This window comes from Lolium rigidum, chromosome 2 (genome assembly GCF_022539505.1).
Source record: "Lolium rigidum isolate FL_2022 chromosome 2, APGP_CSIRO_Lrig_0.1, whole genome shotgun sequence".
NCBI classification, from domain to species: domain Eukaryota; kingdom Viridiplantae; phylum Streptophyta; class Magnoliopsida; order Poales; family Poaceae; genus Lolium; species Lolium rigidum.
In genome coordinates, this window is record NC_061509.1 from 236,126,768 (window position 1) to 236,137,772 (window position 11,005).

General features: G+C 44.0%; 1 protein-coding gene across 2 annotated transcripts; it reads left to right on the top strand.

Moving 5' to 3' along the window:
• Window positions 1–5,043: 5,043 nt before the first annotated feature.
• Window positions 5,044–8,790, top strand: LOC124693145 (annexin Gh1-like). 2 transcript variants are annotated; one of them, XM_047226603.1, is made up of 6 exons: window positions 5,044–5,152; window positions 5,280–5,425; window positions 5,539–5,757; window positions 7,717–7,929; window positions 8,358–8,632; window positions 8,669–8,790. In XM_047226603.1, exons 1-6 carry the CDS (start codon window positions 5,077–5,079, stop codon window positions 8,679–8,681), a joined length of 942 nt encoding a protein of 313 aa, XP_047082559.1. In that variant the 5' UTR covers window positions 5,044–5,076; the 3' UTR covers window positions 8,682–8,790. The 2 variants fall into 2 exon arrangements, with proteins under 2 accessions (XP_047082559.1, XP_047082558.1); XM_047226602.1 differs by having other exon boundaries at window positions 5,047–5,152; window positions 8,358–8,790.
• The last annotated feature ends 2,215 nt before the right edge of the window (window positions 8,791–11,005 follow it).

Consider the following 11,005-nt stretch of genomic DNA (forward strand, 5'->3'; position numbering starts at 1 on the left):
CATACGCCAAGTCGTTGATATTGCCATACACTATACGACTATACAAGAAACCCGACTGAAGATACTTTTAGTTCTAGAGAAAAGCCACTACAAAAACAAAGAAAAACGACAACGTGCGTCCTTCCTCTGCATGATCAATCAATCTGGTAAGCCAGCGCTGTCACCGGCCAACTTAATATTCATCACGACTTCACATTTCCACGTCAAAGAAAAACATAATTATCACGACGTTATCAGCATCAATTTATAAACCAAGTCCAAGTGTGAAGTGTCCATACCGGCCGGCCACACCCTGTCCTATCCAGCACGACGTCGCTCTCATTTCCTGTCAAAATCACGACGCGGCACGGACACGTACCCGAAGTCGTTGAAAGCAACTCTAGCAGATCCATAAACACGCAGGACACCTATCCTCGTTAAGAACAACTTTAGCAGATCCGTAAATCCGCTAGAACTGTAAAATAATACTCGTTTTTATCCAAAAATTGACACCAATCAGATCTCATAAACACGCGCATTAGTAATTTTTTTTAAGGGGGTCGGTAAATATCTCCCCAATATCTACATTCGAGGTTTGGTCAGCCAAAGCGAGTGTGGCATGTTACGCATGTACTCTTCATCGAGTTTTGGCGGGATAGAAGTTTCAACTCGCGCCAACACCTTCCGTATGCGTAAACTCGCCGGAGTCCAGCCAAATTCTTTCCATAGATACCACCGCCACAGTCTAGCCCAGCCACCGCTAGCCCAACAACCGCCGCGGGTCTCCCCAGTTCCGGACTTAGAGACCACCGTTGCAGACCTCCCCTATTCTGGCCGTAGACACCATGGCGGCGCAGCCACGGGCGCGGGGGCATGGGCAGCCCGACCACACACGAGGGTCGGGCAAGCACCATAGACCGGTCGGACGACGCAAGCTGAGTGCCCGTGATGGTAACGGGGTGTGCGGTCGCTGGGAAGAAGAATGTAGGGAGAAGGGGGGAAAGAAAAATGCTGATAGGTGGGCCTATCTATGGCATATTTCAGAATATTGTTTTACGGCTCTCTCCTACGGGTGGCATATTTTCAACCCTTAAATCACGTTTACCGGGCTTTTATATGTGTTTTCAGCTAGAAATAGCCTAAGAAAAATTATTATAGGAGCAGGTGATGGACCCGTCTAGCATATCCATAAACACACCAGACAGGTACCCTCGTTAAGAGCAACTCTAGCAGTTCCGTAAATACGCAAAACTGTAAATTAACAACTTGTATTTAGTTTTTTTTTCGAAAAATCAGGACCGATTAGACCCCTCAATCATGCGCAATTCGTAAAAAATTTAAGCAGATCGGTAAAAATCTCCCCGATCTCTACATTCAAGGTATGGCAGCCAAAGTGAGTGTGGCATGTACTCCTCGTCGAGTTTTGGAAGGACAGAAGTTTCAGCTCGTGCCAACACCTTTCACGCCTAGACTCGCCGGAGTCCGGCCAAATTCCGGTTGTAGATATCACCGCCGGCCAGATTTGCCACCACGGTCGTCGCCTAGCTCGACCATCGCCGAGGAGCTCCCCAGTCCGCAACAGATCTCCCCAATTCCGGCCGTAGACACCACCACTACTGATCTCCCAAATTCCGGCTATAGACACCATGCCGACGCTGCCACGCGTGGGCATACAATGGCGGCCCGACCACACACGAGCGCGGTGCAAGCACCACAGGGCGAGCGCGAGGCAAGCGTTGGATGACCGGCGCAGACTAAGCGTTCGTGATGGTGGCAGGGCGTGCGGTCACTCGGAAGAAGAAGGTGGGGAAAATTGAAAAAAGAAAAAATGCTAATAGGTGGGCTTATCCGTGGCATATTTCAGGAGATATTTTTTTTCGAGAGTACGTCAAATTCGTACCATTCTTGTCGACTCCCCTTGTGGACACCCCATCAAAAGAGATTGATGGGGAACTTGGTCGGCGCCCAAGGGGGAGATACTGTTTTACATTTCTTTTTTACGGGATTTGTTCCACGTGACATTTTTTTAAATCCTTAAATCACGATTGTCGTGTTTGTTATATACATATTTTTAAGGACCGATATCTATATGATTTGCTAGAGATGTACTCAAATTAATGGAGATTTGCTAGAGATACTACTCAAATTAATGAAAATTTGCCAGAGATAAACTCAAATTAATGGAAATTTGCTAGAGATATACTCAAATTAGGCCTTGTTTGGTACTAGAGTGTTTGCGGGGATTAATGGGGATAATACTCTAGAGTATTGGGCGAAACCGCTACCTTCACCCATTCCCCATTAATCCCCACAAAACCTCATCCCTAATCCCCACTCCTAAAAACTGCCATTTGGATTTGGTTAGTAGGGATTGGTGCAGGGATTGGTGCACAACGAAAGGAAAGATTCAATTTTTATGTCATAAGCCACACGACGACTCTGAACTTAGACATATTTGAGTTTTAGTATACGTTAAAGTTAACACTAGTACGGCCTGAAAGAGTACATCAGCTAGAAGTCATAAATAGTCTTGAAATAAATCATAGGCCACTCTCGACTTGAACTGAACATGGCAACATACTTGATGCTCAACATACATTAAAATTGACAAGCCACACACAGCAACAAACTCTGAAGCTGCTTAAATCTTGAATTACAAAATTTCTCATAGAAGCCGATCGGTACAGCAGGCATTAGCAAATCGGAACTCAAATTACAGCCTTCAGGTAGAACAGACATCAGCAGATCTGAAATATGCAAACGACAAATCAGAAATATAGTTGACAAAACCTTGAGATATAAATCATAGTACGGACTCAGTTTTAGAAAAGCGTATAGGAAACAAATGAATTGAAACTGTTATTTAGATGATAAGATAGAAGGGGCCTGTTGCGTAGTGACGCTAACAGATTTACAAACTATTTTTCTGGCATATAATCCATTGATCCCGGAAGAACTAGTTTTCCCAGGCCATAGTAACGTCACCAGTGTCTAACGCAGTAACGCTCACATGCATGGTCCTACTGGAGAAAAAAGGTGTAGTACTACAGGCAAACTGAAACTCCGAAGGAAATGTGACCTTCACTTCTTCAGAAATATAGGATACAAAACCTCGTTTTACTTGGCTACTCATGTTAATATTTGCTGACGTGATGGACCAGGCATGGCTGAATCTTAATGTGTTGTCACCACATTCATTTTCCTAAGCAAGTGCGCATTCACATCTGACTTGTGAGGTCCAAAGTACTGAGAATCACACATTCCAACTACATACTTGAGAAACTGGCAGACATGGCACATTTAGACTTGAGATATAAATCACTGCATATAAATGAAATTAAACCATGGAACTTATCATGTGAAATGTCAAAACTCAAAACCAGGAACACTAGTAATTCCTACCAGTTACATCTAGGTGGCGCAGCCTTGGTATGCCTCCAAGCTTCACATATCAGTTTTTTTGCACACAAACCTCCAGGCTTCGGACAATCAGTTCTTCAACACCAAGCTTCAGATAATGGAAAGTGTTCTGCTTAAAAAACAGAAAAACATGTCAAACTTTTATTTTGCTATAGGCTGTCAGTGAATTAAAGAAAAACAAAAAGGATCTATCACAACAATAAGTATATCTACAGAACTGCAGCTAACTAGTCATGCAACTTTACCTTAACAGGAGTTTAGAAGTTCAGAGTTTTGGGAGAAGGGTACTAACATTTTTGAGTCAATGTCAAAACCGGGAGTTTATATATAGTCAATGCGTTGTAGAAACCAATCCATCCAAATGAGTAGTCCATGTTAAATTTCTACTATTATATATTAGAAAGTTGCACTGTAAATGCAAAGTTGAGAGCTTAGATAGAAATCGAGATGGAATCATCATGTATATTGATATCTACAACTAGTAATTAGTTGATTCCGACAGTAACTACAGATCTAGACTAGATACGAGTGCATATATAAAACGTTTTATAAACTAGTTTGTTGCATGAAACGAGGGAATGGTCAGCCAAGCAAAGCAAAGCACTGAAATCTGCCAAGAGGACAATACGAACAGATCAACCGAATCAATGCAAATTGGCAAAAGATGTAGAGCGAGCTGCAAGCAGAGTCGTCGACCAATGTACTATCACCTTATTTGGCTTCAAGCCCCAGTATACGGCTCGCTACACAGAGAAGGATGGGACGTACATGCAACTATTCGGCAGGCAGCTGCCGCGCAAGAGGAACCACATGACAGTCTCCGGCATGAGGTACAGAACTGCATCTAACTGACAGTTCTGGTGCGGGCACGCGGAGGTGAGACAGGGGTAGAAGAGAAAAGGGCGAGATACAATGGAGTTTACCGGAGAGGAACCGTAGTAGATGACGGCGCCGATCGTACTCTAAGAACGGCGGCGATCTGATGTGGAGAAGCTAGACGGGATCTATCCCCTCCCGCCGGAAAGATGCTCCGCCTCTCCTGCCGCCGTTCTCCGCTGCTCCGCTCGCCGCCGCTCTGCCCACAGCCGGATGCTCGCGTGGAGTTGTCTGGATAGGGTTCGGACGAGGACGAGGACGGAGAAGAGACGGGGACGGGGATAATACGCGAGGGTACGGGCGTGGATTTAATTTTAGGCAAAAACTGGATTGTAATCGGGGATTGGTGGGGATGGCGGGGATTTGTTTGGCCCAAAACACTAGCACCAAACGGCTATTTGGGGAAAAGTGGGGATTTGGGGATGGGCCGGGATGATCCCCGCGAATCCCTGCGAATACCCCAGTGCCAAACGAGGCCTTAATGGGAATAAGAGCAGGTGATCGACCCGCGGGCCCCCCGCGACAACCTCTACACTCACTGCACTGGGCCATCGCACTGTCGGTCGGCGTCCATGTGGCGTGACGCGGCCCGGCCGGTGAGCGTCAGCGCGTCGCCACATGCTCCGCCACGTCCGCGGCACCTTCCTTCCTCCAATCCAACCACTCCTCTCCCTCCTCCCTCCGCATAAAAAGGCCGCGACTCGCGTCGCCTGCTCCCCGCGCGCACACCAAGCACATTCGGACATTCCTTCCCAATCCCGAAATCTCGCCTAGGGAGACCACACGAACCGCACCGGAGCAATGGCGACCCTCACCGTCCCCGCCGGAGTCCCGCCCGTCGCCGAGGACTGCGAGCAGCTCCGCAAGGCATTCACAGGTCCGCCCGGCTTCCCTCTCCCTCGCCGTCCCCGCCCGCTCCGTTTCTCGGCGCGCGCGCGCATGTGCCTGCCTGGACGTACCGCTGACGCGATCCGCTTCATCTCTGTGCTTTGTTCCGCGTGCAGGCTGGGGCACGAACGAGAAGCTCATCATCGACATCCTGGCGCACCGCGACGCCGCGCAGCGCCGCGCCATCCGCGCCGCCTACGCCGAGACCTACGGCGAGGAGCTGCTCCGCGCCCTCAACGACGAGATCCACGGCAAGTTCGAGGTAATGATAGCACCGCCAATCGATCGAGCGCCGCGTGCTCATCGCGATCCCGATCCGCGCCTATGTCTGTCTGTCTGATCCGGTTCGCGCGCGCGTGTGTGTCCCGAAAACAGAGGGCGGTGATCCAGTGGACGCTGGACCCGGCGGAGCGCGACGCCGTGCTGGCCAGCGAGGAGGCCAACAAGTGGCACGCGGGGGGCCGCGCGCTCGTCGAGATCGCCTGCACGCGCACGCCCGCGCAGCTCTGGGCCGCCAAGCAGGCCTACCACGAACGCTTCAAGAGATCGCTCGAGGAGGACGTCGCCGCGCACGTCACCGGAGAATTCCGCAAGGTACGTACTACGTCGCAACCTACCTACTCTCCCCGAGATCTGTCGATCCCGTCCGTGGGCGCGATTGATCCTGATCTGGCAAAAAAAAATGCTGGCTTAGAATTTCATGCTCAGCGCCCACTCATCGGTGCATTAATATGTGGATATTTAATTCACCATTGAACATGTATGTAACGTGTTTAATTCTCTTCCAACATTTCACCTTCGTGCTGCCATGATTAGTAGTATATAGTGTGCCGTGGAGACGGCTGGCAAAGCAGCTAATCATTCTTCCCATGTAACTGATCGATCTAATGCAGTTTTTCCTTTTCCACTTTTCTCTGGATGCTGATTAGATGTAGTTCTAGATGCGCCCGATCCTGATCTGGCAAAATGGGGTCTTGAAATTTCATACTACTTGCTGCCATGAATAATGATTAGCATAGTGTGCCGCGGAAACGACTAGCAAAGCAGCTAATCATTCTTCCCAAGTCACATGTAACTGATCTGATGCGTTTTTTTTTCCTTATACACTTTTCTCCGGACGATGATTCCATCTGAGATGTTTATGCTGCTGCAACTTCTCGAACGAGTTCTGGATTATATTAATTTGCCGGCGGCGTCTCTCCATGTGACGTCGATTGGGACCATTTTATGGTTCTAAACGCATTTGCTACCACGATATACATTTGGTCTGTAAGATATGCTACTGATCCAGATATAAAACATGATAAAAATCTGCAATTACTTAACCGTTCATGCCAGTGCTGCTAAATAGCACCTACATTAACCAATCTCTGGTTATGAACATGTTGCTCTTCAGTTAAGATTGTTATCACGATATGCGTTCTGTTTTAGGATATGCTGCTGATCCAGTTAAAATAATGATTAAATTCTGAAATACTACATCGCTATCAAAAATGGCATCACTACCAACTCCGTCCTTCTTAGCGCTCAACTTTCACTAGATTAATATGTGAATCTTTAATCCATTGTGTCGTATAACCTGATGAAGATGTAATGTGTTTGATTTCTGCAACTTGTCACCCTCTAGCTCTCATGATTAATAGAATGTGCCATGGAGATGACTGGTTAAGCAACTAATCATTATATTCATGTAGTTGATCGAATGCAGCTTTTCCAATTTTACTTCATATGGTCACTGGTAATATAGTTCTAGAGCACGGATGGTATATGTTTGATGATTCTATCTGAGATGTTTGTACTGTTGCAACTCGACAAACGAGATCTGGATCGGCGGTCTCTCTTCATATTAGGTTGATTGGACCATTCTATGGTTCTGAACGCAATTACTAGCATGATATGCATAGATTTGTCTGGGCATGGGAGGTGCTTAGAGGAGTGCTTAGAAAAATAAACCGGTTTTTCCTAAGCAACAGTGCTTATTTGTACTAAACAGATTCCTAACTAAGCACCTCTCATGTACAAGCATCAATGCTTAACAAAAAGATTGGCTTATTTTCCTAAGCACCACTCTAAGCACCTCCCATTGCACATGGCCTAACATGTGCTACTTATCGGATATAATAAAAATGATTAAAATCTCAAATTCTAGTCATGCTAGTGCTTCTGAAGAACACCTGCGGAGTCCAATTTCAAAATGGTTGTTTCTTCATCTCAGCATTTGATGTCTCTTTTAACCGCATTTTTGTAGGATGATTTGAGATGTCACCCAATTAAGCTTGATACTGATACGTGTTCTGTTTTTTACGATTTGCTACTAATCCAGATAAAATAATTACTCCCTCCGTACCAAAAAGGATGTCGTAGATTTTTCTAAATTTGAATGTATCTATACACTAAACCACACTTAGATACATCCAAGTTTAGACAAATCTGTGACATCCTTTTCGGGATGGAGGCAGTATTATAATTATGAAATATTTAACTGCATATAATAGTGATGCTAAATAACACCCACAGTCCCCTAAATTCAGATATGTTATTTCTTCATCTCAGCTTTTGGTGCCTCTTGTGAGCGCATACCGCTATGACGGCCCAGAGGTGAACACATCGTTGGCACACTCTGAAGCCAAGATACTCCAGGGTAAGATCAATGACAAGGCCTATGGTGATGAGGAAATCATCAGGATTCTCACTACAAGGAGCAAAGCTCAGTTGCTTGCAACATTCAACAGTTACAATGATCAGTTCAGCCATCCCATCAATAAGGTGAATAAGACCTATCTGTTTCCTTTCAGTAATAGTTTCCCTTTCCATCAAAAGATGAAAGGTGTTACGTCTTTGGGTGGAACTATGTGAATGATGAATTTCATCAGGCAGACATCAAGCTGAATGATGATAACAAAAACTTCTACTCCTAATTAGTGTCGGGGATTTAATACAAAGTCACTACAACTTTGTACTAAATCTCCGACGCTTATTATTGATTGGAGGGAGTACAACTGATTTATGTATTCATCAACATCCTCTCTATTAAACACTTGCACTGTGCAATTTCATGGAATTTAAGCATCAACTACATATCTTTGTTTCAAAATAGTAATAATAATAGTTACATGTTGACAGAAGAGTAGTTATTTTACACTTCACAGTTTGAGGAGACATTGTTCATAACTTTTTTTGCTGATCACTAATAGGACTTGAAGGAAGACCCCAAGGATGAGTACCTGGCGACCCTGAGGGCGATCATAAGGTGCTTCACCTGCCCCGACAGATACTTCGAGAAGATTATCAGGCTGGCTATTGGAAGCATGGGTACAGACGAGAACTCCCTTACGAGGATCATAACCACCCGTGCCGAGGTGGACCTGAAGCTGATCAAGGAGGCTTACCAGAAGAGGAACAGCGTCCCACTAGAGAAAGCTGTTTCCAAGGACACGACCAGAGACTATGAAGATATGCTGCTTGCACTCCTCGGAGCAGAGTACTGAGGCGTATGTCTGATATACCTTCTTGTGTGATGGGGGGAATAAAGAGTGCTTAAAACTGTGAGATGTGTTGTTTTTTCCTGAATGATTATAAACTAGCCTGAATGGCAGTGCTTCTCTGGTAAATTATATGATTTCATCATTTGAGCTGCGGAAAATACCATGGGTGCATTTGAAAGTTCACTCTGGATGATTAAACCGGACTGCAGTTAGAGCTGAAAAATCATTCTCTACCGGTATGATACATGATCATGATCAGCTAACTGAAGTAGCGACAGGGGAGTGCAAAGGTCTCAGCCAATTAAAATGCCACCCTAAACTATGAAATCAGCTCTATGAACAAATGTTGCTGATCTCTTGTAGTACTAGTTCGCATAATGTTTACGTACATCCTGATCAAAGTGCGGGCTTAAATTTTCATGCATCGCTATCTTTGGTTAAAGAGAAAAAAACATGACGACTAATGCCGTCCTTCTGGTCACTCACCTCTAGGTGGATAGTATGTGAATCTATGTCGCGTAGCTGCATCATGATGTACTGTGTTTGGTTTCTGCAACATTTCACCCTCTTTCTGTCGTGATTACTGATTAGTAAAGTACTGTGCCGTGTGGAGATGACTGGTCAAGTAGCAAATCATTCTGTTCATTTTTCTTCGATAAAGAATCATTCTATCCATGTAACTGATCTAATGCAGTTTATCATTTTACTCTCTGAACACTGATATGATAGTTCTAGATGCACGGATTAATGATAAATGTTTGATAATTCCATGTGAGATGTTTATAATGTTGCAAGTCGTCAAACAAGATCTGGATTATTTTAATTTGCCAGCGGCTTCTCTCCATGTTAGGATAGTTATAAACAGAATTACTACCATGATATGCATTTTATTTGTAAGATATGCTACTGACCCAGATATAGAAAGTGGTCAAAATCTGAAATTACTTGAATGTTCATGATATCCGTTGTATTTGTAAGATACGCTACTGATCCAGATATAGAAAGTGGTTAAAATCTGAAAATTACTTAAATGTCCATGATATGTGTTTTGTTTGTTAGGTTGATTAGACAATTTGCTCTTCAGTTAAGCCTGATAGCACGGTATGCGTTCTGTTTTTAGGATGTGGTACTGGTCCAGATAAAAATAAAGTTTAAAATTCCGAAATACTTAACTGCATGTATGAATGCTGCTAAAGAACACCTTCAGTCCCAAAACTCTTATTTCTTCATCTCAGCTTTTGGTGCCTCTTGTAAGCTCATACCACTATGATGGCCCAGAGGTGAACACATCGTTGGCACACTCTGAAGCCAAGATACTCCACGATAAAATCCATGACAAGGCCCATGGTGGCGAGGAATCATCAGGATTCTCACTGCAAGGAGCAAAGCTCAGTTGCTTGCAACATTCAACAGCTACAATGATCAGTTCGGCCATCCCATCAATAAGGTGAATAAGAACTATCCATTTCCTTTCACTAATAGTTACCTTTTCCATGAAAAGATGAAAGGTGTTGCGTCTTTGGGTGGAACTATGTGAATGATGAATTTCATCAGGCAGCCATCAAGCTCAATGACAATAACAATAACTTCTCTCTGATACATAATAAATGTCGGGGATTTAATACAAAGTCACTACAACTTTGTACTAAATCTCTGACACTTACTATGGATCCGAGGGAGTACAACTGATTTATGTATTCATCAAAATCCTCACCATTAAACACTTGCACTGTACAATTTCATGGAATTTAAGCATCAACTGCATAGCTTTGTTTCAAAATAGTAATAATACGGAGTAATAGTTACATGTTGACAGAAGAGTAGTTCTTTACACTTCACAGTTTGAGGAGACACTATTTCGTTGTTCATAACTTTTTTTTTTGCTAATCACTAATGATTGTGTGTACAAATACATTCTCTGTTTCTTATCACAGGATTGTAAATAATGTGATATCCATAGAACCATACTTTTATTTCGTGAACACTTCAAACCCTCTGGGGAAGATAAATCAAAGACGCTGATTTTGTTTGAAAGTTGGTAACTTTAAAGATGACACCTTTAGATTTATACCATCAAAAGATCTATATCTAAGTTTATACCACCGAAAGGTTTGTCACATTGCTGGTTTTATCACTCTGTCCGCTTCCGTTAGATAAATTACTTCCTTTATTTACTAATATGAGATCTTCCTACAGGTATTAAAGTATATTAGATATAGATCAAAATATGTGGACCTACACACTAAAGATAGGGGTGGACTAACTAGCTACTCGGATCGTTAAGCCTCTAATCATTAAGCTCGTGATCATCCAGACTTTGATTGTTAAGCTCGTTAAGAACTCCTCGAAATAGGATT

Excerpts from the sequence above, each read along its gene's own strand:
- LOC124693145 (XM_047226602.1), top strand. The coding sequence starts at position 5,077 with ATGGCGACCCTCACCGTCCCCGCCGGAGTCCCGCCCGTCGCCGAGGAC. Across the intron at positions 5,153-5,279 it reads GCTCCGCAAGGCATTCACAG|GCTGGGGCACGAACGAGAAG; the intron begins GTCCGCCCGGCT and ends TTCCGCGTGCAG. Across the intron at positions 7,930-8,357 it reads TCAGCCATCCCATCAATAAG|GACTTGAAGGAAGACCCCAA; the intron begins GTGAATAAGACC and ends GATCACTAATAG.